This window comes from Jaminaea rosea (genome assembly GCF_003144245.1).
Source record: "Jaminaea rosea strain MCA 5214 unplaced genomic scaffold BDZ90scaffold_1, whole genome shotgun sequence".
NCBI lineage: Eukaryota > Fungi > Basidiomycota > Exobasidiomycetes > Microstromatales > Jaminaea > Jaminaea rosea.
The window spans coordinates 1,214,690-1,237,725 of record NW_020289975.1 but is presented as its reverse complement, the minus strand read 5'-3'; the positions used below and the strand labels follow the sequence as shown (position 1 = coordinate 1,237,725).

Here is a 23,036-nt window from a genome sequence, read left to right as displayed (position 1 = left end):
GGACGGACCCTCGAGTCGTGAGCCTCGTGAGCTCCTCGGTCCGCCCGCCTCCACTGCCGCCGCGCTCCGGCTCGGCGAGAGTGCAAGGGATACGGCAAAGCCAAGCATGCAGCTTCTTGTCAGGCAACGTGTAGCTGCGATTCACGAAACAACGATGGTAACAACAAGAGACGAAACATAGAGACAGCAGAACAATCATCATCATCAACACCGCCTTCAAAGCCTCTGCTCCTCCTTGCGCTTGCTAAGAACAGCAGCAGCAGCACCCTTGATCGCATCAGCGACACTCCGCCCTACCCGCGCCTGCTTGATCAGCGTCGCCCCCCTCTCAGCCAACATGTAGCAAGTCGACTGAGGGTGGCCAGGTGGCAGCATCGGGAAGCTCGAGGCGTCGATAACTCGCAGCCCCTGCGTGCCGTACACCTGGAGCTTGCTGTCCAGAACGCCTCCTTGATCTCGCGTCGCCATCTTACACGTGCACGAGGCGTGCCAGACGGTCATGAGATTCTCCTTGACGTGTTGGAGAATCTGGGCATCCGTACTCACGGCAGCGCCCGGATAGTACTCGTTCTTGTCTGCGAGTACAGGCTGCATAGCTTGAGCGCTGAAGAATTCGCGGGCACGCTTGAAACCGTACACGGCCGCCGCCTGGTCCACAGGGTCGACGAGCCACTTGGGGTCAATGTTGGGCAGGTCACCCGTGTCGGCCGAGTTCAGCGTCACAGTTCCCCTCGAGCGAGGGGCCACGATAGCTGCGAGAATGGTAGCAAATCGAGAGCCATCAGCGCCACGAGCGAGATTGTCCTGGAAAAGGCCCTGGAAGTTGCCTACGAAGCCAGCCCCGCTGAAGTGCTCGATGTGTGGCCAGTCTGAAGGGTACGTGTTGAGGATGCCGGCGCCAATAGCAGCAGCCGTTGCGGGGGGAATGCGCTCCCAAGCCAGCAGGTCGGCGACGGGGTTGGTGAGGAGGCCGAGCTGATTGGTCGAGAAGTTGGCAAATTGAGCGGCGAGATAGACGGGATTGGCCGCCAAGTCGGTTAGGGTGTTGGTGGCTGGGTTCACCTTGAATGTGGGTCCAACGAAGACGTGGTCCTCCATTCCTTGGCCGACATTCTTGTTCTCCACGATGACAGGGATACCCTGGGCTGTGAGCTGGTCACGGGGGCCAATGCCGGAAACCATCAAGAGCTGAGGGCTGTTGAAGGCTCCACCGCTGACAATGACCTCGCGCGTGGCGTGCACTCCGAATAGCGTGAGCTTGTCCGCAAGGATGGCACTGGAGCTGAACAAGACGCCGCGGGCGCGAGGAGTCGTGTCGTTGCTGAGCACAATGCGCTTAGCAAGGGCGCCAGTGTAGATGGTCAGGTTGGGACGCTTCGAGGCTACGACGTAGGCGTCGCGAGAGGTGGAGCGGATGCCACCGTTGGGATTGATCGTGGTCGGGCAGTATTGCACGCCGAGGAGGCTGCCACCGTTGAATGACCTGGTCGTCCTGATGCCTGACGGACGGAGAGGCACGAATGGGATTCAGTGGGAGTCAGCATTGAGGACGCGATAGGCACCGTACTGGTATGGTCGCGTACTCACCCTTCTGATTCACACTCTGCTGCATGAAGTGCGAGAAGTTCGAAGGCGTGTTTGCGTACGACGCGTGGATCAAGGGCGAGTCAGATCCCCAGTCATTCGGATTGTACTGAGCCTCTGGAATCTCCTGGCGCAGCTCATGCTTGGGCGGCGTAAAGTCAAAGACGCGCTTGTAGTCAGGCTGGCGAGCCTCGAATGACCAGGAAGGGTCACCAGTGAGAGCCACCCACTTGGCCAAGCTACCCCTCGTAGGGAACTGATTGAGCATAAAGTTCCTCGTAGAGGTGCCTCCCAAAGTCTTGCCTCGTGCGTAGTGTACTTCGCGGTTGGCCGCACCCTGCTGGGGCACCGTCCTGTAGCCCCAATCAATAGCGCTCTGAATTGCAGCGTCAATGTCCCCGCCACCGCAGCCTACTGTGTCTGCTCCAGGAATGTTGACTAGCTCCTGGTTGACGACGGGCAAGGGGCCAGCAGCGTAGTCGATGCCGGCCTCGATGACAGCGACCTTGATGTCTGGATCCTCACTCAAGCGGGCAGCGAGGGTCATGCCGGAGGTACCGGCACCGACGATGACATAGTCGAAGGTGTTGTTGCCGAGCAGAGGACCGAGCAGGTCTGGGAGGAGCGGATCCTGGCCATTGAGAGGGGCTGAAGGGCAGAAGGCGGGTCAGTGTCCGGACGGCCTTCAACGTAGTCTGAACGCCTGCTTGACTCACCAGGGAGGGTCGGAATGTGACCAGACGAAAGGTTGCCAGTCTGGCCATCACCGAGACCAGGGACAAGCGCAGACGTCGAGGTGGCCAGAGCCACCAAGGCAGCAGCTGCAGAGAAAAGCATGAACGGAGAGAAGAAGAGGGTGAGAGTGTGTTCAGGCGGCAAGGGCAGCGTTCAGAAGCTTGGATCGCATGTCTTCATGACCTTATATGGTCATGACGGGGGAGGGCGAGGATCATCCGTGATCATCCAGAGCGGGTTCAACTGCGCCTGACCAACATCGCCTGCACGAGCGAGCATAGATTGAATCTTCTAGCCCGGCTCTCTCGTGCGCAGCCTCTGAAATTTGGCCTCCTTCTCCCCTCATCATTGACTGGTCAACGGCGAGCATCTCGAGTGGGCGGAAGACGTTCCCGTCGGAGACAGACTGTGTTGATCCAGGTAGCAATCCACGAAGCTCTTCCCCGCACTTGATGAGGCTGTCATGGTCTGGATCTGTTCCGACGCGACGAGGGCAAGCGAGTCGAAGCAGCTGGCGGGACAGGCGAGGCGAGGCGGAGAGGGAAGCGGCGGCGGCACAAGCGGAGTCTGGAGCGCTTGCCCTGCTGAAAGGCCCATGATCGAGCGAGGTCTGGCAGGCAGCCCGGGGCAGAACGAGTCTCCCCTTGGCGATCCTGCTCATGCTCTGGCTCTTCGATGCAACTGAGGCTCGCCAGCTCCGCGTATATTGGCAGCGGGGTCCCCCTTCAATTGCGAAGGCGTATGGTTCTCCTACAGCTCCATATTGCGTACGGAGATGAATGATCAAAGGCCAGGCGGGGCCGTCGATCTGTGTTGTTGACGGTGTCGTCGAGCGCGTAGGTACACGCTCGTTGAGCTAGAGTAGATTCCGGGGAGCTTGATTGGCCATGACTCTGTAATGATCTGTCGTAGGGCGTGAGCGAGCTGGCTCCGGCGTCCGAACTCAAGAGGTGAATAGCAACGGCATTCGGCACGATGCCCGATGAGAAGATGCAGAGCGATGCAGTGACGACCCAATGAGCGTAATGACAATGTATCCCGATAAGTAAAGCAAAGTGAAGTGACAGTATACAGAAGAAGGACAGTGGTTTGTATCGGGTGAGATGCTTTGCGAGTGACAGAGGTGTGTTTGAGGGAGTAAGGGGCGCGTGAAGGCCGACTGGCGGCGCTGCAGGAGGTATGTTGCGGGTGCTACAGAGAGGACGAGGCGAGTGGGCGGGCGAGACAACGCAAGAACCAGCTTGCGTCGTTGCCATGGCGATGCAGTGAACTGATCTGGGCGCACTCCGGGTGCGTAGAGGAGAGAGTCGTGACTGGAGTCAGGAGGAGTCGAGGCTATGTACGTTGCTGACTGCGGTGCATGTCCAGCGCTGCCTCAGTCCAAGCTGACGCGAGGCTGCGCCGGAAGGTGTAGTGTGCTACTACTGCTCAACGGCAGGAGCTCCTTACCACCAAAGGAAGCCGAGTACGGCACGCCCGCTGCCGATGCAGCCTTCCTCTCCGTCTTTGCTCTGTCCATGGCGTTGCACAGTCCACGTCCAAAGTTGGCCGCGCACCTCACGGAGAGGGTGATAGTCGCCAAGTCAAGAGCGAGGGCAATGACAGCGAAAACGGTAAGGCTCTTGTACACCTCGGCATAGATGCCGCTCCTGCCCATCCAGATTCGATAGAGCTTGTATGAGAAGTAAACGCCCGCCCCGAGGAGCCCGGCAACGAACACCATCATACCCCAGCGCTTCTCGCGGCGGACTGACCACCAGGCGAAGAAGAGGAGAAGGAGAGCGACGGGTGCCGCGATTATCGTGAGCCACTTCTCGACAGGGTCCGAGGCAAGGACAACGAGTACGAGCTGCGCATGGCCGAAGGTATAGAGTGAGTCTGGAGGTGCGAGGGCGATGGAGCTTCAGGGATCGAAGGCTCACCTGAAGGCAGAAGGCAATGAAGACGAAAAAGTCAAACTTGAGGAGGGCCACAAAGAGAGCGTATTGACCATAAGCCTTCTTGAGCATGCGGTCAGCGCCTGACGAGGATCGAAGGGGCGAGGGTGATATTAGCGGGCGTTGCACGCGAGGGACCGTGTGGACGCTGGCACGCACCGATGATGGCCTTGTACACCTGCCAGCCAAATTCCTTCCACAAGAACCACGCCAGGATGGTGAATGCCACCTGCGAGGCTCCAATCACAATGGGGATAGCCCCCGTCAAGACCTGCACGGGCACAGTCTGGCCGGACCCTTCCTGAACGCCCGTACCCAAGACTTGTCGGATCTCCCCGATCTGAATCAGCGAGTAGACGAGGAAACAAGCATTGAAAATGACCAGTCCAAACACCAGAATTACGTTCCTGTTGATGCAGGCATCAACGCTGAGCAGTGTCTGATAGGAGTGTGCCAAGCAGAAGCACAGCACGAAGACGGGCAAGCTGCGCAGGCTGTCGGTGCCGTCCTTGGTCAAGGTCTGCGTAGAACGATACCGTGAGAGGAGTACAGCCTCGATGGAGATATTCACGAGGGCTTCAGCAAGGGTGATGGCCATAAAAAGGCGCGCTGATGTCGAGGAGGGCAGCCATCGGTGGATGAAGTCGCCTAGGGCGCCGCGTGCGGGTCGTCTCACGGAGGGTGAGTGGGTAAGGATCGTTTTGGTCATGAGGGCGGTCGAGGAGGGAGAAGCAATCGAAGCCTGGGCACGAAGGATTGTCTTCTAACGGTATGAAGTCGATAAAGTGGAGACCGTCGCGAGAAAGAGGGACGGCTGCGTTGATTTTGGCGGTCGCCCAGCGACTTTGATGAGGACGATGCGGGAGGTGCGACCACGCCGACGCCCTACGACGTCAGAGTGAGCGAGGAGGGCGGTATCAAGGGACAGACGATGGTGTGCGGAGGGAAAGGAAGGGAAGGTAACGTGAAGTTGTAGGAGAGGGGAGGGGAGAAGGGGTTGACAGATGGAGAGGAGGTTGAGAGAAGGCGGGGACGCACGCAGCAACGCGGCAGGCCAATCAACGCTCAAGCCGCGCCACTGTTGCCGCCTGCCGCCGCCCCGCGGAGCAAATGCCAGGGGGCTCCCTCACAGCCAAAAAGCTTGGCCAAGCATTCAAGAGCAAGAGGCAAAATGACAAGGAGTCATGGCCACGAGCTTCAGACGACCATTCAGCGCACAGCTGCTCACAAGGTACGAATGCAGTGTATGTGTGAATCGCATTGAGAAAGCTGTACTGAGAACGAGTAGGACATGGTGACAGCAGGGAGGCGGCGGTCGGTCGCCCCGCGTGCCGTAGAGCGCGGACCCTCGTCTCTTGTACCGCCCTCGATGTGAGGACGAAGTAAGGCGAGGGAAAAAGTGGATGATATACAACAGAGACGCGAGTCACTGTGAGGTTGGTGGAGAAAGTTTGAAGAGAAGACCGAGGTCGTTGGCATAGGGAAGAGGTTGGATGAAGAGTTGGGTGGGTGTGGCCGTACGCCGCTGGTGTGACGACGACGTCTGCGAGGCCCGCTGCCTCACTGCCAGCCCAATTCCCTTCACTCTGGATCGATCCCACGTCCATTACACCCACAGTCCTGCTCTGCTACCCCAACACCAGGAATGCTGCTACCTTGCTCTGCTCGCCATTTACTTGCGGCGGAACGAGCAGCCCTCGGTGAGGCGAGCCTTACCACCGGTGGGCTGGGCGAGGACCTGCGAGCACGAGCCGCACATGACGACGGTGTGGGCGTGCGAGAAGACGGTGGTGATGGCGAAGCAGCCGGGGCACTTGACGTCCATGAAGTACGAGTTGGGGCTCTGTACCAATCGCTTGAGCTTGTGGCAACGCTGCTGCTGCTCGGCAGAGGGGTTGAGGAGGTCGACGGCGAGAGTCTGCGTGCGAGTGGAACAGGGTACAAGAGATGGTGAGCTGACGGTGTGAGGGGGATTGGCGTGAATGGACGAGCAAGGCAATCCCAGCGCGATCCCCAACTAGCATGACTAAATGCACGTTCACAAGCCCCGGAGTGCAGAGTCACATGCCTCTGTCCCACGTTCTTGGTCTCATTGACATCTGGCGATGTGCTGAGCAGGTAGCGGTCGAAACAGGTTGCAGAATCCTGTCGTCTGCTATCATCATCCATCGCCAAGAGCAAGTCGAGCATAGGTGAAGGACAGCGGATGAGGCAAGCTGCCACCCGCCACCAAAGGCCTCGCCCATCGTTGATGACCACCAAGCATTCCCAAGTTTGAGATGATGACGAAAGTGATGATGCGAATGCCGTGCATGATACTAACCATCTTGAGTGATGAGTTTTGGTGGTGATGAAAGAGGGTGCGTAGGGTGGTGAGAGAGAGGCAGTAGTACGCAAGCCGTCGAGTCGAGGCCTCAGCCAAACTTCGAATCGACTGCCGCAGAGCAAATCGGCGGGTCGAGCTGGACCCGGAACGGAAGCGGCCGTCATGCCGCGCGAAGTCATCTGGCTCCAAGCCAAAGGTGGGAAGGGGCAGCTGGACGGGGCGGGCAGGCCAGGAGGGGAGACTGCAGACGGCCAGAGGAGGGCGAGAGTGCGTCAGCCTGGAGCAAAATCCCAGGACTGGCCAACGGCGAGCGCTCGCCCTCTCTCTCCTCACCATCACCCTCCCTCCTCATCCCATCAAGGTGAGTTGCGGCACAGCGTTCATCACCACACAGCAGCGGCACACGCAGTGCGGCACAGAGGCACGCACTAGATTTTGCCCTATACAGGCTCTTGGACTAGGAGTAGCAAGTGGTACACGGCCTTGCGAGGGGAGGCCATTGGACAGAGGTCAGACGATGCTGCGCAGATGTCTTCTCGCTGTCCAGCCGCAGAATCTTCCTTCGGACATAGCATCGAGCATTGGGATCAACCTGAGAGAGCCACAAGACGGGCAGACATGCGCTCGTCTGATCCCATCTATGGGAATGGAAGCTGTGACTGGACTGTGGACGAGGGTTGATGGAGGATTCATGGGCTGCACTGGATATCGCTGCTGTGCCTGGACACCCGCATCACCCATGCAGAACATGACAGCTCACACATTCCTCCCCCCTCCTCTACGCAAACAGTCAAAATGGTCAACCTCCGCTCTCAGAAGCGCCTTGCGGCCTCGGTCCTCGGCGTCGGCAAGAGGAAGGTCTGGTGCGACCCCGCTGAGCAGAACGACATCGGCAACGCCAACTCGCGCGCCAACATCCGCAAGCTGATCAAGGACGGCCAGATCATCAAGAAGCCCGCCGTCGGTCACTCGCGTTCTCGCACTCGTGAGCTCCACGCCGCCAAGAGGCTTGGGCGACACACTGGTACCGGTAAGAGGAAGGGTTCCTCGGAGGCTCGCATGCCCACCAAGGTCCAGTGGATGAGGCGTCAGCGTGTCCTTCGCCGTCTCTTGCGCAAGTACCGTGAGGCTGGCAAGATCGACAAGCACCTGTGAGTGTGGCGCGCCACCCCAGCACTGTCCTCGATGCGGTGAGCATGTCTGCTCACACTCCTTTCTTCCCCGTTCCCCTCCACCCTCAGCTACCACGAGCTTTACCTCAAGTCGAAGGGTAACGTCTTCAAGAACAAGCGTGTCCTCATGGAGCACATCCACAAGGCCAAGGCCGAGAAGACCCGCTCGAAGCACCTTGCTGACCAGATGGAGGCTCGTCGTCTGCGCAACCGCAACATGCGCGACCGTCGCCAGCAGCGTCTCGCCGAGAAGCGTGCTGCCATCACCGCTGTCGAGCACGAGGAGGAGCAGAAGTAAACAGACAGAAGTTGGGCATCACAGACTCATTACGCAGTCCGTCAAGGTTGGGTTGGGTCGGTGGCGACAAAAACGGGAGGAGCTCGTCAGAAGGACGGCGGGTCCTCTCCTGCACATTCCCATTCTGCCGCCACGATCAGCTGCAATCATCCCCAGCACCACCGTCTTCACTCTTCTCGCTTCGGTTCTTCATTGTACTACCTCCTACGTCTCGTCATGCACTCGAGCCACACATTTACACCGTACCCGACGTCGCGCCCCTTGCCATGCGCCTTGACTCTAGTGTGAGCCCAGCTGTTACCGTAACATGTTCCGCCTGGAGCTGATGAGTGAGGACAGCCTGACTGTTGCAAGCGATGCTGGCCTTGAGACTTTCGGGCTGATGAGGAAGTGAGAGTGCTTCCCAACTTATTTTTGCAGCCTCTTGAGCACAAGGCGAGGACCCGAGGTCATAGTGCCCAGCCAGACAGGCTTGGTGGGACGATGTAAAACATTGACGCGGTAAACGGCGTACTCGCAGCATTACATGCTTTTGTCTGAATCAAGACCCGTCGCAGCCGTCTCGGGCTGCGAGATGATGGCTCGTAGCCGCCCAGTCACGCTCACGAGGCCGGGAAGGCGCCAGCCACGCGACTGGCTGTTGTGGCTCGAGCGTCGACGCGGGGCGCGGACTCGCGGACTGAGGCGACGATGGGCGGGAGTGAGTGTTGATCGACAATCCAGCGCCCACTCAGATCGAGCTGAGCATCGACTCGCTGGGCTTCTCACCACCATCGTCATCACTACCACGCCAACTTCGCCATTCTATACGGCTTTCTTCCAGGCGCAGCACTCTCTGCTCCTTGTCAAGGCGTCGAGTGTCCTCACTGCACCCATCATGCCGGAGAAGCAGCCGGAGCGCATTCACATCGCGTCAGGGGCGGACCTCGCAGCACACTTTGATAGCATTCATCAGGACCTCGCTCAGCAGGAGACCGAGCACACATGGCAGAAGCTGGACAGAGCTCTGTTGAAATTGGAGGCTGTCACCAAGGGAGGAGGGTACAAATTTGATGACTTTCTTCCTCAAATGAAGGCCGTTGCAGGACCGCTTGCGAGATCGGTGAGCCCAGCGACAGCGTGACTGTGGGGATGATAGTATATGCTGACTTTCTCTCGCTGCTCCGTCCATACAGCTACTCTCCGAGCGTACGAAATTGTCTGGCACTGCGGCGGACGTGCTCAACTCTGTCGCTCCTCGACTCGCCGACCGCTTCGAGTCCCTTGTCAACTACTACGTCCCGCCGCTTCTCCTCCTCTGCGCTAGGACCAACAAAGTGGCGCTCAAGCGAGCAGAAAAGTGCTTGTACCTCATCGCCAGACACTGCCAGCTTATCAGTACGCTGCCGCTGCTAAGAGAAGCTTGCAAGGACAAATTCGCTGGGCTGCGCGTGGTAGCGGTTGCTACGATGGCCACGACTGTCGAATACGCTGGGAGGGATAAGCTGACCAGGAAAGTAGCAGAGGTCGAGACGGTGATCCGTCTCTCTGCGACAGACTCCAATGTCGAGGTGCGACAAAACTCTAAGCGTCTCTTTGAAGTCTACGTCGCAACGTGGCCGGACAGGGTGGAAAGGTGAGTCGGCTGCGTGCGCTCAGCGATGCGCCCACCATTCTAACCTCTCGCCCTTCCTCGCAGCTTCACCGCCGTATTCACCCCGACCATCAGACGCTATCTTTCCCTCCCAAAGACTGGATCATACCGACCAGCGCCCGACGTCTTCGCAGCAGCCATGGAACAGCCTGCCTCGTCCTCAGCCACAGCACGCGAGCCCCCGGCGCAGACCTACGTGCCTCCCCTCAGGGTCAGCAAGGCGAGCGCTGTGCAGTCACATCAAGAGGCTCCAATTGTACCTAGAGAAGACAACGCGCGCTCGAACAACTTCCTTGAGCAGCTCGTCGCTGCCAAGTCCAGAGCCAAAGCACCCTCGCACATTCAGTCGACTGGCCTGTTGAAGGGTCTGAATGCTGCGGACGTCTTTGGGCCTCAAAGAAGCGACAGGCCTCGTACAGGGGAGCAGAAGCCCACGAGAGTCCTCTCATCGTCTGCATCGAGCAATGCAGCCCTTCGCAGCTCGACTTCGACGTACCCTGCAGCGTCTTCATCCAAGGTCAAGGTCAACGACGAGTGGGGTCATGTTCGCTCTGCAACGCACCATGAGTCTTCACAAACGCCTCTGGCGGCCCCGATTCCGACAATGCAGCGCAGCCTCAGCAGCAGCCATCCTCCTCCGTCGGGTATGCTGGCCTCAAGCGACGACGAGACATCCCCTCTTGCGGTGCGAGAGAGTAGGACTGCGCCCGTGACACCAGCCGCGGGGTTGCACTCCGCTGACTCAGGCAGCGAGAGCGAGAATACTCCTGAGACGCCATCCGTAGTGGGGCCGTCCCAGCCTACTGTACAGGAAGCGACGCCATCTCACAGCGCAGTACCCAGTGACGGCGTTGCTCGACGGTTGGCTTCGATGGCTCAGGAGCAGATGGCAAGAGCGGCCCGGCAGCCAGCAGAGGGCATCTCGACACCGACGCAGCGTACTTTGTCCGCTGGCACCAGCAAAACCGCGGGAATGACCGCGGGCAACGCACCTAAGGCGGCTCGTGTTGCAGTACCTCCGCCCGTTCAGAGGCCCACGGCAGCAACGCAACGGCAGGTCAGCGCGACCCGCGTGGCTCGCACGAATACTGTTGCAAACTTGGGAGAGTCATCAAAGGGGACCGCGCAGTCAGCAGCTCCCATCGAGCCAAACTCGGCCGTAAGGAAGCAGCCAGCTGCTCCAGCTGCCAAGACTAAGCCAGCGCCCGCCTCACCGAGGAAGGTCCGACCCATCAAGACGACGGGCAAAGTCGTCTCATCGACCACGCAGTCTCTCAGCGCCAAGAGCAGTGCTATCAGCACCAATGCTGCAGGGAGCGCCGCTGGAAAAAAGAAGACAGTCAACCCACAGTCGGCTCGAGAAGCGATGATGGCCAAGAAGCAGGCCGAAGTCGCCAAGCTGAGAGCCCAGGCAAAGGCTCGTAGCGAGCAGGCTGCGATGTCGGCGGCAGCATCACAAGCTCAAAGGCAGGCCAAGACGAAGCAATTGAGAGAGATGACGACACACCCGGGGCCAGCTGCGGCAACGCCCGGGGCTAAGCAGGAAGCCTCCGATGGGGACGAGGCCGAGGTCCAGGGGGGCTCGACGCAAGAAGCAGACGTCAGAGTCGAGCAGGAGGATCACAACCAGGCTGCTTCTCTTCAACGCTCTCCAGTCAGCCCTCAACGTTCACCTCGCATCGAGCGCCAAGCACCAAAGACTTCTCGCTCCCCTCGCTCTCCACGCACACCCTTCACTGACATCACCGCCGAGGTCCATCACGACACGATGGCGAAGGCCAATTCTTCTCCACCCAAGCAATCTCCATCAATGCCATTCAAAGCGACTCCATCACAGCGTTCTAATGGGTTCCCGGCAGGTATGAGCTTCAGTTCTCCCGCCGACAAGCTACGCGCCCAGATGGAGGCCATGAGCATTGGAGGAGCAGGCGAGGACTGGCAGCCCATCGAAGCTGGGCCACTGCGCCTCTCACCTGTCAAGGGACGTATTGCGACTCCGGTCAGGGCGACAAAATTCGGCGTCAGTGGCGGTGCGAATCGCAGGACGCCTGGCAATGCTGGTGCAGGCTGCGGGAGCGACGAGGCGCTGGAGGATCAGGAGAATACGCAGCCGCGCAGCATTCGCGAGGAGGACGCCAAGGTAACGCTCATCAGCAATGGACGGCGCTCCCAGCTTGTGTGTCAGCTGAGCTCTGAGGAGGGTAGCAGCGAGGTGGGGAGCGATAATGACACGCTGATTGAGGCGTGAGGCGGTGCCAAACGAGACGGAAAGAATGGACTCAAGAGGCTCTGGACGTGGTACGATCGATTCGACTTCAACTCATCTTTATCCATTCTCTTCACTGTTGTGCCGTTCCTAGATCCAACAAATACCAGTAGGAACATCGAGCGAGTTTGGCGTGAAGGACGTGAGAGGGCCGGCCCGTCTCTGTTGGACTCGCTTGACTTGTGCTGCGACGGTGTCGATGGATCTGCACGGACGTCGATGTTTCTCCGCCTTCTTCCACTCCATCCCTCCTTGAGCCTTTTCTTCGCCCCTCTCTGCGGAGACCTTGAATGCCGCCTCTCCCTCCGCGCAGCCAGAGAAGAACGTTTCACCATCGTCATCGCCGTGCAAGTGCGCTCCGCATCGCCCTCGTCACCTCCGTCGCCATCATAGCGAGCTTGTGCTTCTTGCGCCTTCACGCAGTCTTGACGCCGACGTTGAGTAGGATCGCGCCTTGGGCATCTTCGACGTCGTTCAGGTCAGCAAAAGGCTTCTCGACCACCAAGATGAGTTCGCAAGCATCATCATCATCATCATCCTCAGCACGAGGAGATTTGAGAGCCTTTCTGCGCAATGCACGACAGTCGGCTCTCACTCATCTGAAGGATGGTCCGTCCTCGTCATCTAATCCGCTCGTCCTGATCATGGGCAACGGCGCCGGCGATGCTGACTCACTCACATCAGCCATCTCACTTTCCTATCTCCTCTCCACCTACCCTCACTTATCTTTGCCCCTCTCCTCGCCCCTACCGGAAAAAGCTATCTATGCCCCATTGATCCAGACGAACCGCAGCGATGCCCATCTGAGACCCGAGAATGTGGCTATTCTCGCGGCGACAGGCATCGATCAGCAGGACATCTTGTACCTTTCTGATCTTGTAGATGCGCCGCCCAAAGGGCTCGATCTCAGTCTGGCCAAATCGCCAAACTTCAGCCCAGAACACAACACCTTTCTCGGCCTCGTCGATCACCCGCAGCTCGAGCTGCCATGGACCAGCGGATCGTCCAGCCAAGCGTCACGTCGTGTTCTTCTCCTTGTAGACCATCACGCCGACGCCTCCCAGCATCAGGATGCCAGCCTGCGCGTGTTCCGCCAACCAGAGGGCAGCTCAGATCCCAACCCGACAGGCAGCGCTCAGAGCATCATCATTGAGCTCTTTGCTAAGGAGATCAAGGCCGACCCCGCAGCTCTGCCGCAGGGCCTGGCCGACCTAGCCATAGCTACCGTGCTGATCGATACGGACAATATGCGGCCCCCACCCAAGGGCAGGGCGAGTGAAACAGACTTTGCCGCGGTAGAGGCCTTGTTGCCTTTCTCGTCGCTTCAGTCGCGGGAGAAGGCCAAGGAGTTGCAGGGCAAACTGCTGCAGAGCTCTCCTCAGGAGGTCAAAGAGCTCCTGGCATCTGATGAGTTTGAGACGTCTGCTTTCAATGAAGGCAAGCAGGAGCTGAGCGACAAGACTGCCGCGATGGCCAGCGTTTTGTCGGCGAGCAAGGCGGCTATTCGCCATCTAAGCAGCCTCGATTTGCTCAAGAGAGACTACAAGTCTTCCTCGCTCAGCGCGGATGACCTCCGCGGTGCTTCGAAGGGCCTGAAGGCTGGCTTTTCGTCAGTAAACCTTGGCCTCCCTACGTGGTTGCATAGGGCCGAGGGAATGGGCACGTCCAGCGAGCAAGAGAGCGCGCAAGCTTGGGCAGGCTTCTGGTCGAGCTTGCGAGAATGGATGGAAGATCAAGCGTTGGACGTGGCGGTGGTCGGGACGAGCTTCAGAGATGAGGAGAGCGACAAGCACAAGAGGGAGCTGGTGTTTGCTATGCGTTCCTCCAGTGAGACCTCTGCGCAGGAGGTGGGGAGCCTCTTCGATGCTGTGCGGTCAGACTTGGAGGACCCAACCCACAACCAGCTGGAGCTACAGACGCCCTGGAAGGGAGCGCGGCTGTCTTCAACGGGCAAGAAGGAGCGCGTGTCTGGCATAGATGGGACGAGTGGGAAGCTGGAAGCGACAAATGGGTCCAACGACATCGTGCGGGCCCAAGTGTGGAAACAGGGAAACGCAAGGGCCAACCGCAAGGTGTACTTGCCGACGATCATGGCCGCACTGAAGAAGGCGGCGTCTAAGGGCAGCTCATGAGAAGTGAGCGGAGGAATGTTGGCATGCTCGGCTCATTCGCATTGCGTGTGGTCACGTCTAATTTACAGTTGGATGGTTTGCTGTTCCTCACATTATCTCGTGCCCGCTCCGGCATTCACCCTCGGCAGGCTGCCAGTCCACCACCAACGCCGTGCATTCCTTCCAGTGCCGCCTTCGGTATCGCCTCTCCCCTCCCACTCCTCCATCGACGCACCATGGTAGCTTAGCCAGGGCCGATGCTCCGCCAGCCAGAAGACGTCCGGATCTGAGTAGCAGGTGCCGTCGTCCTCCTCTACTCCTACACCTGACGGCCGCTTCCTTGACTGCAAATCGCAAGCCTGCACTTGGGCCTCAAAGTCCTGTCGACACTCATCGCTGCTCCATCCTCCTGGGCGAGGAGCAACGATGCGGACTTCGACCGAGGGCATGCCGGTGTCTGTCTCCGTCTCCGCCGAGGCTGCTGTCTCTCCCTCTTGCCCGTTGCCCACGGTGACCGCAGCAGTGCCAGCTTTGGCTACAGCGTCCCGCCTCGCCTCCTCAAAGAGCTCACGCAAGGCCTCCCTGCCCGCTCTCGTCTCGATCCAGTAGGCGTCTCGCGAAGCCGTGCGTGCTCTCTCGGCGTCGTCTGCCACCTCTCTTCTTAGCTGCTCATTGGCACTTTCGCCATCTTCACTCTCCGCAGACGCCGCAGCATCGATTGTGCCATTCGTTGTCTGCAGCACACCAGTAGCAGCTTCCGTCGTTGCATCCACGGCGATGGCCGTAGCTCCACCGCCAAGGAGCGGCGCGTCCTCAGGCTCGGCCAATCTGCTCAACTCAGCGAGCTCGATGATCAGACACCCAAAGTCCCTCAGCCTCGGCCCAGCAACTGTCGCCAGACTATACAAGGTTTCCTGCGCCTCGAACCGTCTCGCTGGCACTCTTGCCGGTCGCGCCGGTGGAGGGACTCCAGCATTTGTGCGTGCCCGTCGCTCCGAGGTGGTCAGAGCGTTCCAAGCGTCTGAGGCGCGACGCCAGGTTATGTAGGCGGGAAAGTCGAGGAGTGACTCGGAGTGGAGTTGTGAGAGGCGGAGGGTGCGAAGAGGGTGATGGCGGGCCTGAGGGGATGAAGAGGGAGCGAGGCCAGAGAGGAAGTTGATGAGGGGGTCACGGGGTATGAGTTGAATGAGGTGCAGGTGAGTGCATTGGGCGAGAGGCAGGAGAGAGTATGTCGAGAAGGGCGGGGAGGAGTAGCTGCGAGTGTGCAAGGGAAGGAGAGTTCAGTCGACTTGCTCGATGCATTCTCCGGTCAGCGTTCCTACCCACAAATTGAGAATCGTCACCCTTCTCGGCCTCGAAACGACTTCAGAATCGAAGAACTCGCTCAGCATCGCACCGTCCGGTCTGGCTCCCAGCAGCACGCTGTCCAGTCGGCTGCAGCTCGTCCTGAAGATGTTCCTGAGCGAAGGTGCCCACTCCGTCTGATCCGAGGCGTCATCGTTTGCCATCATCAAGCCGTCGTTGGGCAGAAACAAGTGATGCGGCTGTCGCAGCCGATGATGGGCTTGCACATCTCGATCCAGGCCCTCGTTCTGTCCTGGTGGTCCTCTGGGAATGATGTCGCGAGCTAAGGAGTTGGCGAGAAGGCGCACTTGCTTGTTACTGATCAGAGCAGGTGCGTAGTAGACAGGCGGAAGGGCAGCCAGGTAGCAAGAACGTGAGGTCAAGGCGAGGGAGACGAGGTCATTCATTGCCGTCTTGGAAGGGATCGTGACGGATGAGAGATCCATGGATGTCGCCTGCGGGTGAGGGTAGATGGATGCATGTGGGCGAGGACGCAGGTGGGTGGCTATTGATGTGAGGATCTCCCATGGCAATAGATCGAGGCGGAGACCGGGTTTGTGCTCATCTTCCTCTGCCATCTCACTGATTGGCGGTGGCGATGGTTAGGATGATTAGGAGGAGGAGCTGCCAGGCCAACCAACACGAACTCAGGCCCTGTCGTCTCCACACACCACTTTGTCCTCCGCCTGCTGCGCCTGTTCCGCCTCATCTCAAGGACGCGTCGCTCGCTTTCCGTGTCTTTTGGCTGCATCTTCATTTCCATTCCCTCTCTGCTCTGGACCCCCGCTCGTCCCCGTCAGCCCTCCTTTGCTCGCATGTCATCCTGCCATTATGGCAGCGGCAGCAGACACGACGCATGAAGATGAGTTCGACGCTTTCTACGGAGACGAGGGCTTCGATGAGGCGTCGCTGGCTCAAGCAGAGCTCCAGGCTACCCAAGTTGTCCGAGCACAGTCGGCGCAGCCGGCCCCTCAGAGTGGTCCTCAGGTAGTCGCACCCCTGCTTTCGACTCAGCGCAAAAGAACCGCCAAGCAGCAGCAACAAGATTACCATCATCATCAACAGCATACAGCTCCCTCGAATAAGCGGCAAAAGTTGACCTTCAGCCAAGGAGCAGCCTCTGGCCCTCGTTCCGTCCCTCTTCCTCCTCGACCAGTCGATCACTACGACTACGATGAGGAGACGCCAGAGGTCATGTGGACGGATGAGGGTGGCTATGTCCAAGTCCCCTCGCGCCAATCACCACCAAGACAAGATCATCGACCGCAGCAACAACTGAATCAGCGCCTGCAGCAGCCTCGCCCTCCAGGACCAGACGATTATCACATCAGCCATCGTGGACCGGGCAGACCACCGGCGCTGGGAGCTGGTCATGGAGAATCAGTCCCACATGATCCGTGGTCGGATGAGCATGACTGGGGGGATGGAGACGTGGAAGCGTTGTCCAAGGTCGAGGAGGCAGCTATGGTCAGGCTCTCGCAGCAGGCCACTCGTTCCCCAAGCAAGCCAGGCGCAGTCGAAGCCGGGTCAAGACCGCCTGCGCAAAACGGCAGCAATGCGGCTCAGCAGCAGCAGCAGCAACTGCCGCCACCCGCAGACTCGGAAGCCATCCTCGAGATGCGCAGAGAGAAAGAAGAGATGGAGCGCAAGCTGCAAGAAGCCCTTTCCCAGCTCAAGCAGCGCACAAACGCCATGTACCAGCGGGACGGCGAGATCAAGATGGTCCGTCAACGTAACGATAAAGCCGAGCGTGACCTCGCCGAGCTGCACTTGACTGCTCAGCGACAGCAGCAGGAATTTCAAAGAAAGCTCGAGGAGCAGGAGAAAACTTTTGCGCGCGAGAAGGAGCGACTGGAGACGACGGCTGCTTTTGATCGAATTGCGCAAGAGACCTCTACGGCTAGAACAGTCTGGCCTGCTTCGGTGAGGAGGGCAAGGAGATTGGCGGGGGAGGCGTCGCAGGCATTTGGGGCTGCGACGCAGCAGCAGTATATCCCCCCTCCAGTCGCTCCCACAACGCCTACCAAAAGGAGGAATGGGGTGATGCCCCCTCCTACGTCTGGGAGCGCGACAGGCAGTCCGAGTCGCGCAAGACGGGAAAGAGGCGACGACTTCGACATGAGTCCGTCCTCGAGCAAGGCTCGTGCTGCGCGGCAGGGATCGCTGCCAAGGGATAAGTCGGCGAAGAAGGCGACGCCCAAGCCTCCTCCAAGAGCATTTGCGGGCTTTGACAACTCCTTTGTCGACGTGGACACTCCCACCGCCAGCAGCGCCTCAAAGCAGCTGCGCAAGGCGAAGAAGCAACAGCAACGCAAGGAGGAGGGAGCAGAGGAGGATCGATCACCGTCGGGTGACCTTGACGTGCAGGTCAATGGCGACACAACCAGCGAGGACCTAGCGGCGGTCAATTCAGCGAATGGCAGCAACACTCGACCTGAGCAGCCCGAATGGTCCGTCAAGCTCGCACAAAGCAGACAGAATCGCTATTTTTGGGCTATATCGTGGTTCTCGCGCAAGCGGACCGGATTGGCTGCACTCTTATTGGGGCATGGCTCTTCTCAACCACTTGCACCGCTCAGCCTCCCCGCTTCGCGGTACTTGAGCGCCGCGGTACCCCTGCCCAATCTGGTGCCAGACCACTGCGCCACGCTGCATCGTCTGCTTGACACGCAAGTGCCCACCGGGGCGATTGACGCCATCAAGGATCGCCACCGCGCTGCTACAGAGCTACTGCTAACGACGGTGACAAACAGTGCGAGCTCGAGTGATGGGGAGCGTCGCTTTGCCTTCCTCACCAACACAAGTGCTGGGGACCCTTTGCCGCAGGACGAAGCTTCGTTCGTCGCAATGACAGAGGCAGATTATTGGGATTGCGAGGAAAGCGCGAGCGAGGGAATGGAGGACCTCTACGAGGATTTGGCCGTCGCGCTGAGAACGCTGATGGCTGTCTATCTGCGACTCTGCATGGTGAGTAGGGCGAGAGCAAGAGCAGAGACGGATGAACGATGGTCACTAATATTTCTCTTTCCAATGCTCTCTCGCTTAGATCGATGCACTACAAGATACGCTGGCGCTCATGACGGCAGTCTGCATCTCTCATCCGGCCTTCGTCAATTTCCTTGTTTCGCGAGACCTTCCCTACGAGCTCACCGCGGCACAGGCCTCCTCACCCTCGACGCAGCCGCAGGTAGCGGCGCCCCTCCCACTCCGCCTCAATGCATGCCTGATCGAAAGCATGCGCAAGGCCTGTCGCATCTTACCTCTGGCCCTGAGTAGCCCCATTTCAGTGGTCAGCCCCTATGCGGAGACCCTCGTACCCGCAACGGTCGCGCCTGGTGCTACTCAATCGCGCAAAGCCAAGCAACAGCAGCGTGAGCAGGACGAAGCCGCCCGTAAGCAGCCGTGGGACATGGGTGGTGCACAACGTGACGCTTTGCTGGTTTCCATGCTTGACCTCGTCGAAGTCCTTGCATATTACCTCGGCGTGGAATCTGGCCGTCATCTCAAGGAACTTTTCGATGCTCCAGGCTTCATACCTACCTTTCTCGACGCAGCTCGCCCTGCGAGTACCATGCGCCGCTTTGTACGGCTCCTGATACAGCTCTGCCCCCAGCCCGACCTGTGGAAGACGCTCATCGCTTGCCGTTGCGACGATGCCCTACAGTCCCTCCCCTCCCTCATCACCTCATCGCGCACTCCGCTGCTCGAGCTGCTAGGCAAGCACCTCGTGGACCTCAAGTCCAAGCAGAAGGCGAGCGAGGCACACGATCTGCACGTTGCAGTCGCGACGCTGCTGACACAGCTGATCATCACTCATCATGATGCGTTGCTGCTTGCGAGGGAAAGCAAGACGGTTCTGGCGGCGCTCGTGCAGAGCATCTACGCGGACTCGAATCTGATTTGGAACGACGATGGGCACGGGATATCTGCGAGGGACAATAGGGCGGAGGAGATTTGCCAGAGGCTCGTGGTGGATACTCGATTACTCTTCTACCTCTATGCCTCCCCTTCCAGGTCAAACGAAACCGAGCACAGCTCCTCCCCATCCTCCGGCGACCACGAAGGCACCAACAGTCACTTGATGGACCACCTCCACTCTCACGAATCGCACCTCCTTCTCAATGGCATACGACACTGCTTTGTCCTCTCTCTCTCCCGCCTCGCCTTCGCGGAAGAACCGCCCTGGTTACCGCAGGATTGCGTGAGAGAGCTGCAAGGGGTGGCAGAGCTTTGTAGCGATCTGCTGGAGATGGTATTGAGTCCTGAGGAGGTGGAGGCTGCTTGGGAGGTCTGCGCAGAGGGAGAGGAGCAGGAGGACGAAGAGGAGGAAGAGAGAGCTGAATTGGGTAGGGGAGGGCGGGACGAGGATGAGGAAATGATGGAGTTGGCGGAACGGCAGCGCGGCTGATGGAGGCGCGACGTAGAGGGCTTGCAGTGCATGGCTACCGGTACGACCCAGATTCTTCCTGTATCATTCGACGCCAATTTTCCTCCTGTGATTCCATGATCATTGTCAACGTGCTCCTCCCTCGCTCCCCTCAACCACAACGCTGACAAAGCTGGTGGCGCATCCAGCCCATGCTCTCGTCACCCTGTCACCACCGCTCAAGCCTAGCAGCTCCTGCTCCACCCTTGAAGGCGGCCATATCCTCACAGCCTCGTGAATCTCGCCCTTCTCGCCCTCCTCCCCTGGGTCCAGGGCAAGATTGCCATGCTCGTTCCACCCCCACCCCCACACCTCGTCTCCATCGTCAGCCTTGACAAGTGCAAGGAGATGCTCTGAACCGCAGACGATGCTCATTTGGCGGCTGTCACTCAATGGCGGCAGGCGTACAGCTGTGACGCCCGGCAGACCAGCTCGCCCGCGCCCGAGTTGGCCCTTATCGTCCTTGCCGCTTCCTAGCAGGCGACGCTCGCCCTGGCCAGGGTCGACAAGGGCGAAGGTTGAGTTCCACGTCGAGCCGACCCACTCCACGCTCCTCGGTTCCGCTTCAGTGGCGGAGGCAACGTCGAGCTGGCCAGCCTTATCAGAGCCGAAGGCCAGGAAGTGAGGTGAAGTAGAAGCGCCATCCTGAGCAAGAGCCTCCCACTCCTTCGGCACCAACAAAGCAGTATGATCTCTTCCCGGCGCCAATATAGGCATTGACCCATTCTCAGAAGGATCAATGGGTACCAGCCAGGCTTTCAGTATCTCTGGCTCCCACTGCACCTTCTCGCGCTTTTTTACATCCCCACTGTCGCAGGAGACGTCAAGCTGTCCATGTCGCGACGCACCCCAGCCGAACAAGGCGGCGACTCGTGGTCCCTCCTCTGCAGCCTGATGGGCCTTCTCCTGCCAAACGGCGAGAGCTAGCACATGTCTGACCCCACCGACGATGGAAAGGATGCGAAGAGGCGAGCGCTGTAGGTGCTGCGGAGCTGCAGTTCCCGATGTACTACTGGTCGTCTTGGCCCATTGCCTCCAAGCTTGCTCGCGCAGTTCTTCGGTCACTCGCAGGGAAACAATGTGCGGCCCTGCCTCCTTCTCTCGCTCTCTGACGACTGAAGCAGGTAGACCGAGCTGCCCAAAGTCACCTTCACCGCCGAGACAGATGAGCTCATCGTCTTCCTCGCTTTCCTCAGGTGGCGGAGATAGAGCAACGAACGTATTGCTCCATGTGGCTGCAATACGGCTGGGCTCTTTGCGCTTACCCTCTTTCGTCGAAGATGCTGGCTGAAGGTCTTCTGGAGCAAGGCGACGGAATACGGTCGTACCTTTGTCACTACTAGAGGAAGGGGCCCAAGTAGGCTTGCCGAATTGACCAAGTGACCCGTCTCCGCTTACCCAGATCTGCGTCTCTTTCTCGGTCTCCTTGCCCTTGAGAGAGCCAGTCGCGCGCCGCAGCAGTGCGACAGTGTGATTCGCACCGCCTCTCACGTCTTGCACTGTCCAGCCCAGGGGAGGGAAGTTGCTCAATCTTGACGCTAAAGAGGGATCTGAATCGAGATAGCATTGGCAGGCCGTCCAACGATGGGCGTCTTCCGGCTCTTGTTCGCCCGAGTCGTCAAGCGCTAATTGGCCTGAGGCATTCGATCCTGCCGCCAAGAGACGCTCTCGATAAGGATGGAGAGATCCGTGACCTGCAAGAGCATGATAGGTTGAGAGGCAGGAGACAACGGGAAGGGACAGGGTGATTGAAAGTCAGACCAGCATGTTGATGACGAATGACGATTAAAGGCAAGCTAGTGCACTTCTATATACACGCGATAGGTGAAGCGGCTTAGCATCTCAAAGCTCACGCACCTGACTGCTGCATCTCACCGCTGGACGCCGCCAGTCCGGCACTACCGTCAGCGAGGCTGTCCTCCGTGGCGCCGACTGGCGGCCTGGGCATAGTGGTAAGGAAGGAGAGTGGGAACCTGTGCGGAGGCCGAAGTGTATGTCAGTCAGATGTCTGTCTCGCCTTTCTCGGCTTCCTCGCGCTACTCACCAGCTTGGCGCCTCCCACTTCTCTCCCCTCTCCTCAGCAACAATCATATCCACCACCACCTCCGCGCAAGAAAATGCCCGACTCATACCATGCCCGGAGTATCCGGCGCTGACGTACTGCCCGGGCACGGTTTCCACTGTTGTCTGCGCCTGCTCCTTCCCGTCCTCAGACGCCCTCAAGGGCGGATCCATCGTGACAGGCCCAACGAAAGGATCCTTTGACTTTGTGAACCCCATCACCCCAGTCCACTCCAAGTCGACCTCAGCGTCTCTCCGCGGATCGAAGTCTGTAGGGAAGATATGGCTCAACATGGGCCTGAGTGCCGCAGAGACATTAGCGTTGAAAGTCGAGTCGTCCGCCACGTTCCATTCGTATCCCTTTGCGGATTCTCGGCCTCCGCCCAAGATGCAGGATGGAGGTTTGCGGCCAGACTGGCGGACAGCAGTGGGGCGTTGTTGCAGGTATTCGTAGCCTCGGTTGAGAGAAAAGCCCATTGCCCAGAGCGGATCGGTGTTGGTAGGCACGGTAGTGGGGGAGGGACGAATAGCAATGCATTGCCCTCTAGTGGGGACTACACCACTTTGAGGCCCGGTGAATTGCTTCGGGAGCAGGTTGGAGACGTATCCGTTTGTTGCATGGATCACGTAGCGGGCTGCGAGTGGACCGCGTTTGGTGTGCAGGATGGTGGGCTCCGAAGACTTGGCGGCGGCTTCGACCTTTTTGACAGGCGTGTGAGTCCATGCCTCAAGCTCGACGCCACGCTCCTTAGCTTTGGCCAGCGCCTTACGCCAGAGCAGAGCGACGAGTCTTCGAGGGTGCACTGTGCCTCCCGGAATCTCAAAGACGCCTGCTACGCCGTGTGGCTCGTGAAGTCTCTGCTTCCACTCGTCGTCTGGCACCCGCCTCACTTGGAGCGCAAAGTCCCCCAACCCTGCCCGCTTTGCAGCTTCGATTGAGCGCAGGTATGCGTCGACTTCCTTCGTCGAGAAGCACAGGTGCCAATTGGAGCCGCACACCAGCTCTGGGTCGTCTGACAAGGCATCCGTCCCAGCAGCAGCATCGCCCTGTTTCGCAGCCTCTCGAGCCTTTCTCATCGTCTCCATCCTCACCATCATCAAAATCTCCGCAACCGTCCTTGCCTCGAGCGTCAACATCCTCCT

At 59.2% G+C, this 23,036-nt stretch overlaps 7 protein-coding genes across 7 annotated transcripts; 3 read left to right on the top strand and 4 right to left on the bottom strand.

Moving 5' to 3' along the window:
- Window positions 1-127: 127 nt before the first annotated feature.
- On the bottom strand, window positions 128-2,258 carry BDZ90DRAFT_13220 (alcohol oxidase). The gene is made up of 2 exons (XM_025503386.1): window positions 1,588-2,258; window positions 128-1,499 (listed from the first exon to the last, which is right to left on the bottom strand). Exons 1-2 carry the CDS (start codon window positions 2,129-2,131, stop codon window positions 217-219), a joined length of 1,827 nt encoding a protein of 608 aa, XP_025364997.1. The 5' UTR covers window positions 2,132-2,258; the 3' UTR covers window positions 128-216.
- Window positions 2,259-3,327: 1,069 nt separating this feature from the next.
- Window positions 3,328-5,139, bottom strand: BDZ90DRAFT_13218 (hypothetical protein). The gene is made up of 3 exons (XM_025503385.1): window positions 4,416-5,139; window positions 4,242-4,339; window positions 3,328-4,168 (listed from the first exon to the last, which is right to left on the bottom strand). The coding sequence occupies exons 1-3, from the start codon at window positions 4,963-4,965 to the stop codon at window positions 3,695-3,697; spliced, it is 1,122 nt and encodes a 373-aa protein (XP_025364996.1). The 5' UTR covers window positions 4,966-5,139; the 3' UTR covers window positions 3,328-3,694.
- A 789-nt stretch (window positions 5,140-5,928) lies between these two features.
- BDZ90DRAFT_257465 (putative 40S ribosomal protein S27) lies at window positions 5,929-6,280 on the bottom strand (the record flags this gene model as incomplete). Its single annotated transcript, XM_025507960.1, has 2 exons — window positions 5,929-6,174; window positions 6,275-6,280. The coding sequence occupies 2 exons, from the start codon at window positions 6,278-6,280 to the stop codon at window positions 5,929-5,931; spliced, it is 252 nt and encodes an 83-aa protein (XP_025364995.1).
- A 671-nt stretch (window positions 6,281-6,951) lies between these two features.
- Window positions 6,952-8,451, top strand: BDZ90DRAFT_229404 (hypothetical protein). Its single transcript, XM_025505044.1, has 2 exons — window positions 6,952-7,733; window positions 7,824-8,451. Exons 1-2 carry the CDS (start codon window positions 7,378-7,380, stop codon window positions 8,050-8,052), a joined length of 585 nt encoding a protein of 194 aa, XP_025364994.1. The 5' UTR covers window positions 6,952-7,377; the 3' UTR covers window positions 8,053-8,451.
- Window positions 8,452-12,457: 4,006 nt separating this feature from the next.
- On the top strand, window positions 12,458-14,083 carry BDZ90DRAFT_257462 (hypothetical protein; the record flags this gene model as incomplete). The annotated part of the gene is made up of 1 exon (XM_025507959.1): window positions 12,458-14,083. The coding sequence occupies one exon, from the start codon at window positions 12,458-12,460 to the stop codon at window positions 14,081-14,083; it is 1,626 nt and encodes a 541-aa protein (XP_025364993.1).
- BDZ90DRAFT_229402 (hypothetical protein) lies at window positions 13,739-16,030 on the bottom strand. The gene is made up of 2 exons (XM_025505043.1): window positions 15,389-16,030; window positions 13,739-15,316 (listed from the first exon to the last, which is right to left on the bottom strand). The coding sequence occupies exons 1-2, from the start codon at window positions 15,982-15,984 to the stop codon at window positions 14,176-14,178; spliced, it is 1,737 nt and encodes a 578-aa protein (XP_025364992.1). The 5' UTR covers window positions 15,985-16,030; the 3' UTR covers window positions 13,739-14,175.
- Window positions 16,031-16,170: 140 nt separating this feature from the next.
- On the top strand, window positions 16,171-19,931 carry BDZ90DRAFT_229400 (hypothetical protein; the record flags this gene model as incomplete). The annotated part of the gene is made up of 2 exons (XM_025505042.1): window positions 16,171-18,373; window positions 18,453-19,931. Coding segments are annotated over exons 1-2 (3,440 nt in total), but the record flags the coding sequence as incomplete, so codon positions are not given.
- Between the last annotated feature and the right edge of the window lie 3,105 nt (window positions 19,932-23,036).

Coding starts and splice junctions, on each gene's coding strand:
- BDZ90DRAFT_13220 (XM_025503386.1), bottom strand. CDS start 2,131: ATGACCCTCGCTGCCCGCTTGAGTGAGGATCCAGACATCAAGGTCGCT. Junction 1,500..1,587: donor GCAGAGTGTGAATCAGAAGG/GTGAGTACGCGA, acceptor TCCGTCCGTCAG/GCATCAGGACGACCAGGTCA.
- BDZ90DRAFT_13218 (XM_025503385.1), bottom strand. CDS start 4,965: ATGACCAAAACGATCCTTACCCACTCACCCTCCGTGAGACGACCCGCA. Junction 4,340..4,415: donor GGTGTACAAGGCCATCATCG/GTGCGTGCCAGC, acceptor GATCCTCGTCAG/GCGCTGACCGCATGCTCAAG. Junction 4,169..4,241: donor TCATTGCCTTCTGCCTTCAG/GTGAGCCTTCGA, acceptor GGCCATGCGCAG/CTCGTACTCGTTGTCCTTGC.
- BDZ90DRAFT_229402 (XM_025505043.1), bottom strand. CDS start 15,984: ATGGCAGAGGAAGATGAGCACAAACCCGGTCTCCGCCTCGATCTATTG. Junction 15,317..15,388: donor AGGGTGACGATTCTCAATTT/GTGGGTAGGAAC, acceptor GCACACTCGCAG/CTACTCCTCCCCGCCCTTCT.
- BDZ90DRAFT_229404 (XM_025505044.1), top strand. CDS start 7,378: ATGGTCAACCTCCGCTCTCAGAAGCGCCTTGCGGCCTCGGTCCTCGGC. Junction 7,734..7,823: donor GGCAAGATCGACAAGCACCT/GTGAGTGTGGCG, acceptor CTCCACCCTCAG/CTACCACGAGCTTTACCTCA.